This window comes from Sus scrofa, chromosome 12 (genome assembly GCF_000003025.6).
Source record: "Sus scrofa isolate TJ Tabasco breed Duroc chromosome 12, Sscrofa11.1, whole genome shotgun sequence".
In the NCBI taxonomy this organism is placed as follows: Eukaryota; Metazoa; Chordata; class Mammalia; order Artiodactyla; family Suidae; genus Sus; species Sus scrofa.
The window spans coordinates 33,396,197-33,413,184 of NC_010454.4; the positions used below are offsets into that span (position 1 = coordinate 33,396,197).

The following is a 16,988-nucleotide window of genomic DNA, read 5'->3' on the forward strand; positions in this document are numbered from 1 at the left end:
GGATCTGGCTTCAAGAGAAGGCTCGGCTTGTTTCAGGGGAGTGTGCATGGATGAGGGAGCAGAAAAGGTGGTTTCTCTTTCTGTCCACCCACCTCCATGGGTCACCCAGAGTCATGGGTGTGCCCGGGGAGGGGTGCTCCTTCCAGGGGCAGGGAAAGGGGGGCAGAGGCTCTGCCATGACTGGTTGCAGTTGCCCAGGATCTTCCCGCGGGGCTCTCATAGCATCTCCTTCTCTCTCCCCTGTTCTCCTAGGTCTAATTACTTCAAGCCTCCAGGATGGCGATCCAATTCCGTTCACTTTTCCCCTTGGCACTGCCCGGAATGCTGGCCCTCCTCGGTTGGTGGTGGTTTTTCTCTCGTAAAAAAGACCCCATCGGCAGCCACGACAAACAGATGGAGGCCAGCACCGTGGAGCTGAGGGCCAGCCCTGCCACCGAGGAACCGCTCCCTAGGGAGGACACCTGTCCTGGAGTCGCGGCCATGCCCCCTGGCCTCACCCAGCCACCGGAAAAGGAGCCGACCCCCGCCAGCAAGCCCTCCGTGGAGCCGTCAGCCCTGCTGCGGGCTCATGCCGCCCGCCGGAGATCAGAGTCCTCTGGCAGCCTTCTGAACAGCACGGACACGAGATTTCGACCAGGAGCACTTAAAGAGGACAGTGCAAGGGTGGAGCTAGCCCTGGCAGGCGACGAAGCCAAGCCTGTTCCCCTAGAGTGTCCCCTGCCATCCCCAAAGGGCGTCCCGTTTCCCCACGAGGCGGTTGAGGAGTGTAAGCAAGAGTCGGAGCTGGCCAGGACGGTGGGGCAGGGCCAGCAGGGCCAGTCCGCGGCCCCCGTGGAGCCACCCAGCCCTGGGGAGAAGGCCAGGGAGATGGGCGGGGCCGAGGGCACTGGCGACGCGGTGCTGGGAGAAAATAGGCTGGAAGAAGGTTCGTTGTCCCAGGAGCCGGGCCCGAGCTGCAGAGCAGCAGGGCACCTGGCCTGGCTCCCTTGGGAGGAGGCGGAGAGCGGGGGAGGAGCAGCCCGCCGGCGGCGGTGGACCAGGAGGCTGTGGGGAAGTTGCTGAGTGGCTTCGTGGAGTCCGCCCATGTGGAGCTGGCCACGGCCGACGGGCCCGCGGCACCCCGGGTCCGAGGCGGCAGAGCCTGCCATGGAGATGTCCCGCGGGAGCTCGGCCGAGAAGAGACCCTGGACAGAAACGAGAAGATCGAGCAGGCCGCCTTCCAGATCATCTCCAAAGTGATCTTGGAAGCCACCGAGGAGGTGCTGGCCACCACGATGGGCAGGATCACCGATCGAATCTATCAGGCCTCGGCAGGTCAGCTCCAGAAGAAGGAGGAGGAGAGCTGTGCCCTGGCCAGCCAGAAAACTGCGCGGGGCCACGATGCCTCGGAGCCCGCTCTGGCCGCAGCGGAGGCAGCTGTGGGCCGGGCAGACGCCGTCCTCCCCGCCGCAGACCTGCCGGCAGGAGACTTGCCACCACCAAAGACCTATGTGAGCTGCCTGACCAGCCCTCTGTCCAGCCCCACCAAGGACAGGAAACCAAAGAACTCCGCGTACCACATGTCCCTGGCCCCCTGTCCCCCACCGGCCGCCCCCCTCGGAGAGGCGCCGGACGAGGCAGGCGTCCTGGGGGAAGATGCCGCCTGTGTCACCTGCGTGTCCAACACCAGCCAGGGTGTCCCCTCAGTGGCCTCCTCTGGGCAGTGCTCAGATCAATCAGCATGTCGGGGCTCGAAGACTCTTGTCCAGAGACCACCTCCAGCCCCAGGGACAAGGCCCTCACCCCGCCGCTGCCAGAAAGTGCTATGCCCTTCAGCAATGGGGTGCTGAAGGGGGAGCTGTCGGACTTGGGGACTGAGGATGGATGGACCGTGGACGTGGAAGCAGATCATTCGGGAGGTAGGAGGGCCTGGGGTGTCCCTCAGAGGACCAGGGGGTTGGGAAAGGCTGCTGGGCTGCCTCTCCTGCTGCGGCTTCTGCAGTGATGGTTCTCCTCAAGGCCATGTCCCGGCGCCCTGCAGAAAGTCAGGGTACAGCGTAGAGCTGGTGAGTCCCTGAGAAGTTCAGCTGCCCCAAACCCCAAAGCCACAAGAGCCGTAACTTGCTCCCTTCCCAAGGACCAGCTCAAAGTTGGGTTTACCCATTAACCTGAGTGGGCCTTTCTCTCGAACACTGACCTCTCAATAGGTGTTTTTTGTTTTTTAATTTTTAAGGGAGAGGCCTCCTTAGCTTAAATTCCCTTGAATCCCAAGAATGGGTGAAAGCGTTTTTCATGGTTTATTTCCTTTTAATCATATGCTTGTTCCCATGTCTTCACCACCTGCTTTCCTTCTCCAGAAGCTCTTTCGGGGTAAGTGCCCAGAGAATGGCCACAGCCCTGGCTCGCGCCTTCCTGCGCGTTGTTGTCACCTAATCCTTCGCAGAGAGCCTCAGCCATTTCCTTTCTGTGCAGCTGCGGTTCCACCCCCGGGAAAGGGGCACTTTGGTAACGAAGTGTCCACTGGGTTTTTCGAGTGCTGACCCCAGCGTAGACAGTTCAGACCGCTAACTCACAGGTCAGCAACTCCTGACCCTGGTTTTGCAGCTTCCCTGGGGTATTTTTATGTATCTCATGGAAAGAGGCCATGGATGCCCTCTGTGGGTCTCCAGCCTGCTTGTCCTGAAGCCATTCTGTAACCATTTCTGCTCCAGGAAGGCTGGGACTCTCCCTTGGAAATTTTATTATTTTCGGCAGCATTTGGCATGTACCACACGCTACATTTTGTCACCTGTAAGATGCTATTAAGACACCACTGTTTTGTGTGTACCTCTAAGAGAAAAAAAAAAATGCTGATCATGAGTGTAGAAAGCCAGAGATGCACCCAACTTCAGGGATGTGTGTATATCTTTAAAATTATTTTAAAGCATCTTAAAATCATTTTACGCATAAAGCGTTTCCCTTAGCCTCTTGCCCCTCAGTCTCATCACGCCAACTCCACTTCGATTGTAGTAGCTCCTCAGGTGTGTTCAGGCTGCAGCGACAAGAGCCATGGTGGTGGGTGGGAGATGCAGGGCTGACAGGTGGAAGCCTGGGAGAGCCAGCCGCCCGGCACTCACCTGTGCCAGGTTCCACACGTCCTCTTGGGAGCCCTGCCTTGTGTGTGAGGACGTCGAAGCTTAGAGTGGCCCAGGGACCACGCAGCTGAGTGGAGCTGGCCGTGGAGTGCAGGAGTTGGCCATGGAGTGCAGCCTGCTGGAGTCTTGGTGGGGTCTAAGTGTTAACGGGATGACAGGCCCGCCCTGTTCTGTCCTTGTTCCGACAGGGGTGAGGGGGTCACGTCAACCTGCTTCTGGTTCTGGCAGGTGGAAGCAGGCTTCTCTCCAGAGGGGTGGTTTTCCCTGCAAGAAGCCCACCTGAGCCCCTGGTACTGCGGGAGGAGGTCGCGTTGAGGTGACTCTTCCTCAGCAGGAGGTAAAGCCTGCTGCCTCTGCATCCCGGCAGAACATGGATTACTTGGCCGAGGATTATGGCCAGGGTTTGGCGAAACCATGTGGAAGATAATCTCATTGGTAGGCTCTCAGGAGTGATCTTGTCCTGGCAATTGAGTTGTCGTCCATGGTTAAGCCAGAGCCACCTCTCTCAAGCTGGTCTGGCCCCTGTTTTTCTGTGCCAGTCCACTTGGCAAACCCCGCGTGGGAGTGGAGCGGCTTTTACTCAGTTCGGAGCAGGGATTAAAGCCCTGCGGTGAGCCCAGAAGAGCCTTCAAGCGGTGCACGGTCAGGCCTCAGCAGAGGGAAGGGGGCCTCCTTCCTTCCCCCACTTCGGCAGGGCCTGGTCCGGGATGAGAGCGAGGGAGGGCTCTCGGCTCTGTCTGGCGGGCAGCCACCGCCTGTGAGCCTGGGCCTGGGCCTTGGGGACCAGGGGCCCTTCGTCCGAGGGGCCGCATAGTTGGAAGGGTGTAGACCAGCTGAGGCCGTTTGGTCTCCATGGAGCCCTGCACACCTAAGAGCGGGCACTGAGGTCACGGGACCAGCTGGCCTGTCCCCTCCCCCACCCCACGGACCCCCCCCCCACTCCCGCTTCCTGGGCCAGCGCCTCTTTCTTCCCAGTTCACCACTTGTCTCTGCTCCAGCAGCTGTGCTGGGCGCGGCTGCCAATTAAAGCAAGTGGGACTGTAAATGACGGGCTAAAATTAGGTGTAGCTACACCCCCAGTCCTCCTGTCGGTGGGGCTGCTCTGCTCCTTCTAGACTGTGAGTGGACAGTCACCTGCCAAGCCTGAGGAGGGGGGCGTGGGGCAGGGGCCTCCCGGGAATGTGAGTTTGGAAGTCGTGCGTTATTAACTGCCCTGGGCCGGTGTCTGTGCGCGCTGCTTCCTCCCCTGCAGGTTCGGACGGGAACAGCATGGATTCGGTGGACGGCTGCTGTGGCCCCCGGAAGCCCGACGGTTTCCAGAATGCCCAGGCGGGCTCCAATCCCAAGAAGGTCGACCTCATCATCTGGGAGATCGAGGTGCCAAAGGTAAGGGCTGCGGGCTGAAATGTCCCCAGGCCTGGGGTCACCAGGCTTGTTGGGGGGGGGGGGTTCCGAAGAAGGCACCGGAAACCCAGAAGCTGCCCCGTCAGGGAGCCAGAGGCTGGAGGGCAGGGAGTGCTCAACTTTGCCAAGGTCCAGAGAGCCCCCCTGCCGAAGACAATTCCTCCAGCTCCCTCAGGAGAGTCCTTCTCAAAGCCCCAGCCGGACTCCCCTCCTCTGGGGCTTTTTTTTTTTTTTTTTTTGTGGTGCTCAGATCTGTTTGGGGATGCTGGCAAAACTTGGCTGAGGATAGGGGCCGGCCAGGCGTTCCCTCACTGCTCTGCTCATGCTCACCAGCACAGAGTGTGTCTTATAATTGAGCACAGCATAAATCCGTGTGGTAGAGAGCTTGAGAAGTACAGTGATGTATGAAGAAAATAAAAAAATCCGCTCTAATCCTACCCCCGAGAGTGACTGGGAAGACTTTTATTTCCTTCTCATCTTGCACCCTGTGGTTTTTAAACAAAACTGAGATTATGTTGCTTTAATTAATGCTTTTAAATATTTAACAACTTAATTTTCCTGTGTTATTCTTTGAAAATGTAATCTTAGCTGCATTATGCATTGTGCGAATGTCAATTTACTTCAGTTTCCCCCAATTCCAGGGCGCTTGACGCGGTTTCTAGCTTCTTGCTTTTCGAACTTGCATCTTATTAGCTTGATCTTGATGTTTATCTTTGGAGCTCAGAAATAATTGGCCCACTGCATTCTCCCAGAGCTCTTAGCCTCCTGCCTCGGTGGAGACTTGGCTGGGTTTGAACTCGGGGTCAGGCAGGCTGCTCTGACCCGGGCTGCCAGCTCCCTCAGTTGTTGCCTCCCCCAGGGACCTGCTGGCAGCCCTGGCCTCTTCTTCAGTGGTTGCAAAGGGCACATCCAGGCAGTTCTGGGGCCAAAGGACCTTGTCCCTAGGAGCCCGATGGGTGGGGTCATTGGAAGTTGTCTCAAAGGTTGCCCTACATTGTGGCGAAGTTTGGCTCCACCTGGCTGGCCTGCGGGGCGTCTGTGTTCTGGAGTTGGCAGCAGGCGCTCAGGGGTTCTTTCTAAGACCTTTTCCTTTTCTTTTTTATGGCTGCACCTGCGGCATCTGGGCGTTCCCGGGCCAGGGAGTGCATCTGAGGCACGGCTGCGGCAACTCAGAATCCTTTAACCCACTGCACTGGGCTGGGGATTGAACCTGCGCCCCTGCAGCGACCCAGGCTGCTGCAGTCAGGTTCTTAACCCACTGTGCCACAGCAGAGAGTCCTTTATTTTCAAATCGAGCTCGTTTATCTTCAGACCTGAGAAGACTTGGAGAGGTGGAGGACTCATAAATTGAACCTTGTGCTAATGAAACATCTCATGATGTGGATCTGGCAGGAGAAACGACTGCCTTGGCAGCTTTTCGTTTGGGGCTCCGCTGTCAGGGATGAAATGGGGACTGCCAGGTCCTGGAGCCATGCTGCCCAGTCACTCGCTTAGTAGCTGTGTGAGCTCGGGCGAGTCACTTAGCCTCTCTGGGCCTGTTCCCTGGCTGTATCAACAGATGCTGTTGGTTTCATGCATTTACTCTGAGTACATGTGAGTGCTTAAAACAGTGCCTGGCGGCACGTTTGAGCCTGACCTGGTGTGAAACAAAAGCGCGTCTTGGGGATGCAGGGACCTGGTTTCCCATTAAGGTGCCTGTCTGTCTTTCTCCCTGGAAGCACCTCGTTGGTCGGCTGATTGGCAAGCAGGGACGGTATGTGAGTTTCCTGAAGCAGACGTCTGGTGCCAAGATCTACATCTCCACCCTGCCTTACACCCAGAACATCCAGATCTGCCACATAGAAGGTCAGTGGCACCTGCTGCCCTGTGTTGAGCTGTCTTCCCTGAAATGTTAGTAACCTGAAGCAGGTTGAGTCCCCGGTGCTCCCTTTTTGGAATCTAAGTCTGAATAGAAAGCCCCGCTTCTCGCCCCAGGTGAAGGGGTGGCTGCATCTTCCCTTTACCCTCATCTCCACTTCTGGAGCTTGAGGGGGGGACTGGGTCTCCCCACATCTGGCCTGGAAAAGTGTTGGTACTTGGCAGGTCAGGGGTCCTGGGTTGGTGGTGCCGCCGCCCCTGGGCTCCCTCACAGAGGAAGTGAGGTTCCCCTTGGTGGACGAAGGCCGGGCCTCCCTGTTGGCAGGCTCCTGTGGCCTTCAGGAGGCTAGTTACAAAAATTGGTCTCTCTATTTTTATTTATTATTGATTGATTGTCTTTTTCGGGCCACATCCGCCAGAAGTTCCCAGGTAGGGTTTGAATTGGAGCTGCAGTTGCCGGCCTACGCCACAGCCACAGCAACGCAGGATCTGAGTTGTGTCTACAGTTTATACCACAGCTCACGGCAGCGCCGGATCCTTAACCCACTGAGCGAGGCCAGGGATCGAACCTGTGTCCTCGTGGTACTAGTGGGTTCGTTTTTGCTGAGCCACAACGGGAACTCCAAGGTCTCATCTGAAAGGTCAGTAGGCTTTGAGCTTCTTTAGAAGCCTTTCGTCCTAAGGCGGTGTTTGGCATTTTGGCACCTTATTGATGCAGTCGAACTAAAGTCTTATGCATTGTGTGCGTGAGTTTGGTTTTGCTGTTTGTCTCACTCCCCGTGACCGTCCTGCTTCCATCCCCATTTAGGTTCTCAGCATCACGTAGACAAGGCGCTGAACTTGATTGGGAAGAAGTTCAAGGAACTGAACCTCACCAACATCTATGCCCCCCCACTGCCCTCACTGGCACTGCCTTCTCTTCCAATGACTTCCTGGGTGAGCACTCCCCCCGGGGGCCAGGGCCACTTTGTGCCTCTTTTCCCCAACCTACCCCTACAGGACACTCCCAGGATCGTGGAACAGGACAGCCAGGAGCACGAGTTCTGCTTCTAGCCTGTGTTCTCTGGGGTTGGGTTGGGTTGGGTTGGGGGCTGGAGTGCTGGCAGGAAGCCAGAGGCCTCTGGGTCCTTGCTTGGAAGGACCACTTTGCCCTGGCTCTGCCACCTGGACACCCTTTGTGTTTTGAAGGCATTTGCCTAGAAAGGCTTACAGTCTGTTCAGACAAGGTGTGTGCAGGCTGGCTTGGGACTCCGTAAAGCAGGTGCTGTGTGTGGGGTCACAGCCCAGCATCTCTGAGGCCTGAGTAGGTCCTGGCATTGTGGGCTTGGATGGGCTCTTCCTGTGACCTTGCTATGTCCTCCTTGTTAGGCCAGATCTAGTGGTGGCCCTGGCGATAGAGCCCTTCCCCTTCTCTCTTCATGGGATATGGGGTGGGGGGTGGGGGGCTTGGTTAGAAAGGAGAAGAATCACGCACCCATCCCTGAAAGCCCCGGAGTCTGGCAGGAGGAGGAGCTGACAGTTCGGGGGCCCTGTGTGCTGGGGCTGCAGGGTCCCAGGAGCTGTGTGCCTCCAGCTCTATTTGAGCCTCACCTCACTGGGAATAGAGGGTGCTCAACTAAGAACACGGCATTTCACATGTGCTGCTCCAGGAAGAAGGCCTCCCTGGACTTTGTTTAGGGCGCTTGGCCTTTTGGTTCCGTATCTTCCTCCCCACAAAGAAGACCCTTGTGTCCTGGGGGAAGAGGTGGGCGTCCCTTGCCTTTCCCGTGGATGTTTTGAGAGAGGGCTGCTTCACTTCTGAATCGTAGGGTTTTGCCCATGAGTCTTAGTCCTGGAGCCACTTGTCTCTAAGTAATTGAGTGGTGGGTAGGCTTCCTCCCCATGTACCCTGTGCAGCCCAGCGGGCCTGGGGAGGACTCAGCCAGAGGCCCCTTGCGGCCACCTGGCTGGGAGGTGGAGTAGAGGCCCTCCTGTGTCCAGAGCACCTGGATGTTGCCTTAGCATCCAGGAAACTGGCATGTTTAAGTACAGTTCTTTTTTTTCCCCTCCATTTTACGGCTGCATCTGTGGCATATGGAAGTTCCCAGGCTATGGGTCCAGTTGGAGCCTACGCCACAGCCATGACGAACCCTGGATCCGAGCCACATCTACCACCTACACTGCCGCTTACAGCAATGCTGGATCCTTAACCCCCTGAACAAGGCCAGGGATCAAACCCACGTCCTCAGGGATACTAATCGGGTTCTTAACTCACTGAGCCATGACGGGCATTCCAAGGACCAGTCTTTAGTGTGGAACCTGGTCCTGAGCAAACCTACCTGTTCCAAATCCCAGAGTGGGAATGAATTGGGAGGAGCATAGAGAAAGCAGGTGACTCAGACTCTGTGGCCTTTGACAGTGGACCTGACTTGAGGCTGCTGCTTGCTGGTGAGAAGACAGAGCAGAGAGATGGCTGTCAAACCGTAGCTCTTGGGGTCAGCTGCAGGGCCAAAGGAGCTGACTGGGGGTCCTAAGGGCCTGACTACCTCTTATTCTTGCTCTCAGTGGCCACCTTATTCCTGTTTGCCTGTCCTGGGTCTTACAGATTGACTGTTCAAAAGAAGTAGGGGAGGGAGGCTCTGCCCAAGCCAGTGGGAGGCTGGACGCTACATCACAGCTCCTGGGAGCCGTGCCCACCCTGAGCTGAGGCTGCCTCTAGTGGTTACCGGTGGTATTGCAGGGCAAGGACCACAGTGGGGCCGAACCCTTTCCACTGCTGAAATAGTTTTCCTTGAACCTCTGCCATCTGGTTGCCATGAGGCTTTAGGTTGTTGTGGCTTTCTCAGAGATGTGCCGGTTCAGAGACTCGCCCCAGGTCTCTTATCCCAGGCCCAAGAAGGGTTGCTCCAATGCCTGCTGCCCCTCCCCTTTATACAGCTCATGCTCCCGGATGGCATCACCGTGGAGGTGATCGTGGTCAACCAGGTCAATGCCGGGCACCTGTTTGTGCAGCAGCACACGCATCCCACCTTCCATGCTCTGCGCAGCCTGGACCAGCAGATGTACCTCTGCTACTCCCAGCCTGGGATCCCTACCTTGCCCACCCCAGTAGAAAGTAAGTCGTGCCCTGAGGGTCAAAGGGAAGAAGCCTGAGCTCTGGCCAGGCTGGGGGTGGACTTTGGAGCGGGGATTCCCTGCTGTTCTGCCCTTGGTCTTGACCCAGAGGAGGCTGTTCTGGAGCCCTTCATGGGAACAGCCTCCCTGAGTTCTTGCTGTTGGCACAGCGTGCACTGGCTGAATCCTGGCTAGCGCAAGCAGGCGTTTCCATTGGCAACAGAGGGAGGAGGTCTCAGAGTTTGTACACCTGGATTCAGGTCCTGACTCACTACTTAGGGGGTTGAATGGGGTTGGTGCCCCCTTGATCTAGGAATTAGGCTTGGCTACAGTTATGTGTTACATATACGGTACCTGGTGCGGGTGCAGATCCCATAGCAGAGCCCGAAAGGCCACCAAGTCCTGGGGTGGGTTGAATCATCTCCAGCTGACAGATGAGAAAACTGAGACTCAAGTCAGTGACTTGTCCACGTGTTCCCTGTTGTTTACCTGTGTTGGGAATCAAATGTCAGAACGTCTCCCTTACCCTCTATCCCCCCCTCCATCAGGGACTCCTAACCTGGAGCCCCCGGTGGGCTTCAAGGCATGAGGAAAACCTTTCAAATGCCTGTTGAATTTGGTATGGGTTTTCTTTTGGAGGACTGAGGACTTCTTTTTTTGTGAGCTTCTCTGACATCGCTTCAACCCCGCAGTAGAGACCAAACTGGAAGCCAGGAGGTGACAGCACCAGGGCTGCCTTTTAAGAGTCAGGACATGGTGTTGCCACCTGTGCCACAGGCCCCCATCCTGCTGCCCCAGGGAGGGTTTGGTGACTCCAGGGACACTTGCTCTCTGGCCCGGTTGGCTGCCCTGGGCTTTAGTGCTCTCAGCACCTTCCTGAAGTAAAGGCCAGAGAAGTGGGATTTGGGGTGCCTTCTAACCAGCCTCGAACTGAGTTGTCATGGGCCAGAGCAGGTCCTTAGGCACCAGTCACTGGGATCTGCGGCTCTTGGAGGTTCCCAGTGCTTTCTGGCACTTTCCCTTAAGAATATAAAGCACGGGCTGGTGGTCTATTCCATGAATTTTGGAATTTCCTTGGTTTATTCTAGTTTCTCTGTGTCCACCTGTGGCTTTAGGAACTCTCAGAGTATGAACAGAGCTGGGCGAATAATTTTTGCTCTGGATGGCTTTTTTGGGCAGCACACACGCCAGGCTGTCCAGGTCCTTCCCTTGGTCAGTCTTGAGCTCTGGGGAGGCATCGGGGACTTGCTCGCTGTTGCCCTGCCCTGGCCAGGCCTTTGCACATGCTCTCTTCCTGCCCCGCAGTAACGGTCATTTGTGCTGCCCCGGGCGTGGACGGTGCCTGGTGGCGAGCCCAAGTGGTGGCCTCCTACGAGGAGACCAACGAAGTGGAGATTCGCTACGTTGACTACGGTGGATACAAGAGAGTGAAAGTAGATGTGCTCCGGCAGATTCGGTGAGTCGGCGCTTGGGGTGTGACCGCTGCAGAGCTGCAGCCTGGAACGAGGGTTAATTCTGCCTTGCTGCTGCCTACTCTGTTTGAGCAGAGTATGATGTCAGCAACCTCGGAGTTCCCGTTGAGACTCAGCGGGTAAAGAACCTGACATAGTGTCTGTGAGGACGAGGGTTTGATCCCTGGCTTGCTTAGTGGGTTAAGGATCTGGCGTTGCCATGAGCCGTGGTGGTAGGTCGCAGACTCGGCTCTGATCCGGTGTTGCTGCATCTGTGGTGTAGGCCAGCAGCTGCAGCTCCGATTCAGCCTCTAGCCTGGGAACTTCCCTATGCCACAGGTGCAGCCCTAAAAAAGAAACAAACAAACTCCATGCTTGCCTCAGTCAAACAGAGCTGGAAAGGCCTGTCTGGTGGAGGAATTTCCCCAAGGGTCATTTAGCAGAAGTGTGGCAGGCTTCCCCTTTGGGATTTGGGTGCAAGCAGCACCTCTGAAGCCACCTCGTGGCAAGACCGGGTGCTGGGTTTAGGCAAGCCGGGAGTTCCAGCCTGCCGTGTGCCCGTGAGTGGCTTCACCCTGGGTTGCGGGGTCGGGGCGCTAAGAAGAAGGCGAACATCAGTCTGGGGTGCGTTGGCCTTGGGGTCTATGTTCAGCTTGTGCCTTGCTTTCCTTTCTAGTCTGACTTTGTGACCCTGCCGTTCCAGGGAGCAGAGGTCCTTCTGGACAGCGTGATGCCCCTGTCAGGTAACGGCAGGGTAGGGTGGGGGGCCCTCTGGCTTTGGGGATGTACGCAAGTGTCGAAAGTAGTTCTTTTTGTTTGTTTGTTTCTTTCTGTTCTTCAGCTTTCATAATCTCTGTCAATCTGTTTTCAAGTTCTCAGATTCTTTTTTTTTTTTTTTTTTTTTTTTTTTGCTTTTTAGGGCCGTGTACGTGGCATATGGAAGTTCCCAGGCCAGGGGTCCAATCGGAGCTGTAGCTGCCGGCCTTCACCAGAGCTACAGCAATGCCAGATCCGAGCTGCATCTGTGACCTACACCACAGCTCACGGCAATGCTGGATCCTTAACCCACTGAGCCAGGCCAGGGGTCGAACCCGTATCCTCATGGATCCTAGTTGGGATTGTTAGCTGCTGAGCCACGAAAGGAAGTCCCCGAAGTAGGTCTTTCTCTTTGGGATCCTCATTCTTGCCTACAGGGCTTAAGCGAACAGATTGCTGCCACTCCACTTCTGATGGGATAGGTCTGGGCTGAGGCCCTAGAATTTGCATTTCTAACTAGTTCTCTAGTGAGGCCAATGCTCTAGACTCTACGCGGGCCTCCGACTTTGAGTGGCTTCCAATAGAGGCACCTCCTAGAACAACGTTGAGATCCAGGGTCGAGCGCAGATACTGAGGCCCCCGGGGCTGTGGGGACCACACACTCACTCACCTGCGTGGGGTCTTAGACTGTAGTGATCATACCTCCCGAGGGAAGGGGACTGGCACGTGACCCTGAGCTAGTGACTTAGCTTCACTGCCCCACCCTGGCCTCTGGAAAACGGGGTAGCGCCTTCTTTCAGGCCAAGGGAATTCCATACACCCAGGAACTGGTCTGAGGATGATGGTCAGGTAGCAGCTGCATACGGCCTGCTCCTAGGGTGTATTTGTAGGGCCCGGGCCACGCTCCTCCCTTGCCCGGTTCGCCCTCCCTGACCTTGTTCTTACTTGACCACAGCGCGGGGATGCTTTAAAAGCACCGTGGTGGAGCCAGAGTCCTGTTGGCCGGCGCCTGGGCCCAGGCTTCGTTTTGTTGTCCCTTATTGCCCTTGCCAGGCCTCCCTCTCTGGTCGTGTCCTTCTCAGCAGACTGTCCAGGCCCAGCAGGGGGGCCTCCATAAGGTGTTCTCAGACCTTAGGTCCCGCCCCCCCCACTGTCTCTCTGCTTGGGTCCCTCTTGGTACGTGACTTGTGTGATCTGACAAAGAATGTGGTCCACGTGCCCGGCCCACTTAGTCACTGTCCAGATTGGGCTGTGTGGCCTGCTGCCTGGAGCTGAGTTCCACCTCCATCCCTCTGGGACTTGGTTGACCTTCGGCCGTCAGTCCGCGTCTCCGTGGTCTCACCCGTGAGGCTATGATCCTGATGCAGTGCGCGAACGCCCACGATGGGCTCGGCCCCTTCGGCCACCAGACAGGTGCTGGCGGTGATAGCTCCACCCCAGGCAGGCTTCCTGTCCCTTCCACCCTCCACCCCCCCATGGCTGGCAGGCAGCAGGCACCCTGAACATACCCGCTTGGGGTCCCCGGGAGGCCTGCGGCTCTGAACCTGGCACAGGTGGGGGCTCTGTGCCTGTGAAGTGAAGTCCAGGGCAGCGCGCGACGTCTTCTACTCAGAAGGCACCTGCAAGTGGTGTGCGTGGCAGGAGCGCCTGGCCGCCGTCAGAGGCTAAACGCTGCTTTTCCTTCCCCTAAAGATGATGACCACTTCTCCCCCGAAGCGGATGCAGCTATGAGCGAGATGACAGGAAACACAGCACTGCTGGCTCAGGTGTGCGGCCGGGCTGGGAGGCAGGGGTCCCCCTGAGCAGCCCCCCCCCCACCTGGCATCCCCCCACACGGCCTTGCTCACCTCTCCGGGCTTCTTGGGACCTGACCTTCAGGGCCCGCCTTCCTGGGGCTCACACCCCGGGTCGGCCGGCAGTCTTTAAGGGGGCAGGTGCAAGGGGAAGCTTTTCAATAATGGTGGGGGGTTTTCTTTGGGTGGGTGTGTGTGTTTTCAGGTGACGAGTTACAGCCCAACTGGCCTTCCTCTGATTCAGCTCTGGAGTGTGATTGGAGATGAAGTGAGTTCTGTCCTCCTTTCCCTTCTAATGTCCGGAGACGCTTTGGGTGGCCGTAGTCGGGGGTGATAACGCTAGTGGCACCTAGTGGGTAGAGGCTGCTAAACATCCTACAGGGCACGTGACAGTCCCCACAATAGAAAGTCTGTGGGCCTTCCTGGACATGGTCCATTTGGCTTTTCTCCTCCATCTCATGGTACTAAAGCGTAGATGACCTCAGTGTATTGAAAAGCCTGTTTCCATGCCAGCAGTGCCTGTAAGTAAATCCCCTCCCTGTTGGCCCAGAAGATGAGTCATGCCCATCCTGACCCTCAGCCCCGGGAGCCCATGCCAGCCTGAGAAGTGGCCCCTGGTGGCTGTGGCCAAGCTCTCTCGGGAACTTTCTCTCCTAGGTGGTGTTGATAAACCGGTCGCTGGTGGAGCGAGGACTTGCTCAGTGGGTGGACAGCTACTATGCGAGCCTCTGACCCCGTCCCCACGCCACCTCTGGAGAGTTTTTTTGCACTGTTGAATTTGGGCTTGGCACTCAAGGCGAAGACGTTACATCAGAATTAATGTACATCAAACATTGTCCTCCCCAGAGAGTCCTTTCTTTCTCTACTGTCGTCCTGTCGAGCTGTTTCGTCCCTGAGACAAGGAAGGACCTGCGGGTTCTTTTCAAAGCCATGGGGTGGTCTCTAACAGGCCAGTCGGCTTAACCCGGTTGCAAGCTGTTTAAAAAAAAAATGGAAGAACACTCTCAACTAGGTTGTCCTGCTTCCCCTCCATTCGTTCCTCCCTTCTTCTCTTCCCTTCCTAAACCCAGACCCAGACCCAGACCCAGACCCCTGAAGAAGACAGGCCACTGGCTGTGTTGCTTGCTTCAGGGACGTTTTTTTTTTTTTTTACCTTCTGGATCTTTCTTCAGGGAGCAAGACATGAACTGACCGATTGGCATCAATCGCTTGCATAACTTATGAATGAATTTATGTTGTTGAACCCTTTTTTATAAACTCCATCTAGGTGTCTTAAGAAGGCAGACTTTTTAATGCACATGTATGTACATACGAAGCAATCACACCTCCCGCCTCAGTCCGTGGGGCGGGGGGGAGCTGTTATCTCGCCAAGCCTGATTGTACTTTGTAACCATTTTCTATTTGTGCAAACTCTGTAAATATGTTTAAAATTGTAATATTTTGTACAAGATACACTGGAGAACAAAGGGAACTCACGACTTTTCCCACACCCCAAGTCATCTGTGAGCAGAGGCTCCTTGTTCTGGGTACCACTGCCTGTCCCACCTCCCATCCCTTCCTGTGTACTGGACAGGGTGCCTGTACGGTATAGGTTGTGAACCGGGGATTTTTTTTTTTTTTTTTTCTGTACAAATTTGTTAAAAAAAAAAAAAGAAAAAAGCAACTCATTGAATTATCTGCAGTGGTGTGTGTTTGATTCTTTTATAGACTGACTTCACCTTTTATAGATTGACTTCAGCATTGTACAATTTAAGTAACTTAATATAAATTTCAAATTGTATACGCTGTAGCTTTGAGTCCATTTTTTTTCCATGGTGAAAAAGACTGGGGAGTCAAGAGGGGTGGTTGTGAGTGTGGTGGGCTGTAGGGTCCCATCTAAATCAGGATACCCGTGGACTTCCTGTCGTGGCACAGCAGGAATGAATCTGACTAGTAGCCATGAGGATGCGGGTTCCATCCCTGACCTCGCTCAGTGGGTTAAGGTGTTGCTGTGAGTTGTGGTGTGGGTCGCAGACACGGCTTGGCTCTGGCGTTGCTATGGCTGTGGTATAGGCCAGTGGCTACAGCTCTGATTTGACCCCAGTCCTGGGAATCTTCATATGCTGTGGGTTCGGCCCTAAAAAGACAACAACGAAAAATTAGGAGACCCTTGGCTCTTAGAAGATGATTTAGCTAGAAATTTCCATCTGGCGTTTTCCCCTCCTTTGCTCCACAAGGTGGCAGCCAAGCCTCTTGACTTCCTCCAAAGATGGTCTCAAAAAACCAGGCTTGAGTTAAAGCACAAGTTTCCCCAATTCTTTGGTTTTTTGTTTGTTTGTTTTGTATTTTTAGGGACACATGCAGGGCATATGGAGGTTTCCAGGCTAGGGGTTCAATTGGAGCTGTAGCCATTGGCCTACACCACAGCCACAGCAACGCCAGATACGGGCCGTGTCTGCGACCTACACCACAGCTCAAGGGGCAATCCTAGACCGTTAAACCACTGAGCAAGGCCTGGAATTGAACCCACAACCTCATGGTTACTAGTGGGATTTGTTTCCATTGAGCCCCAATAGGAACTCCCAGCCACAAAGGGACCCCCCTTCACCTTTGTGTATTCTTAATGGATCTGTGAGGTTATTTAATGTGCTGGAGTGCTAAGAGAGACATTAAAAATACCTACATTTACATGGCAAAAGCAGAACTAAGTTTTGATCTTCTATTAAAAGTAGGCTCAGGCCCTTGGGAGCATAAGCCTCTCAATTCTTTGGGTTGCCCACCCCTCCAGGGGTCTCCTAAGAGCTGAGATAGCCCGAGGGTCCTTCCACTGAAAGCATCTCCCACTGAGCTGCTGCCTCTCTCCTTGGCTGTGGGTACTAAGTGGTTAAAATAAAAGCCTCAGTTTCCCTCTGTAGGGTCAGATGATGGTACCAACCTCATAAAGCAATGACATGGAAATATCCCTGCTTGTACAGAGCTTGGCTCACAGCTAGCTCTCATGCAGTCTTAATTGCCTGCAGCCCTAAGTCTCCCCCCCCATCTCCGCCACCCCCCAGCAACAGTGTGACTTTGGCCAAGCCGGCCTATATTCAGGTTGAAGCTTTTTCTCTACAACTTACATCGTTGGCCTGGGATAAGGGTGTCAGGGAGCCTTCAGGCTAGTTTGGGGTGAGCTTACAAAGCCTGGCACGCAGGTTTGGCATTCTCTTTGGGAACCACGTGATTGTGGTGCAGGGAGAGGGTGGGGGAGGTGGAGGAGCGGAGAGAGACCAAAGCCACGGTGGTCCAGCAAGAGACATGCTTCCTTTGGGATGGCTCTTGGGGTGGCAAGTGATGGGGTCAGGATCCTTGGGGAAAGCCCCAGTTTGGGGGGAAGGGGAGGCCAAGCCGTGGAGGGGTGAGGAAGTGGGCTGTGGTTGGTGTCTTGGGGCTCAGCTTTCAGGGTTGGAATATCGGAGGAAAAGTGATGTGGAAGTTGAAGGGCATGTATTCACTGAATACATATTTCTTAGCTGGCTGTGGACCTTTGATTAATTTCCAGA

The 16,988-nt window shown here is 55.5% G+C and overlaps 1 protein-coding gene across 1 annotated transcript; it reads left to right on the forward strand.

Moving 5' to 3' along the window:
* On the forward strand, positions 277-14,199 carry AKAP1 (A kinase (PRKA) anchor protein 1). Its single transcript, NM_001204773.1, is given in 12 exon segments — positions 277-948; positions 951-1,710; positions 1,713-1,898; positions 4,366-4,499; positions 6,236-6,362; positions 7,183-7,310; positions 9,291-9,468; positions 10,773-10,923; positions 11,594-11,661; positions 13,367-13,440; positions 13,673-13,735; positions 14,125-14,199. Coding segments are annotated over 12 exon segments (2,616 nt in total).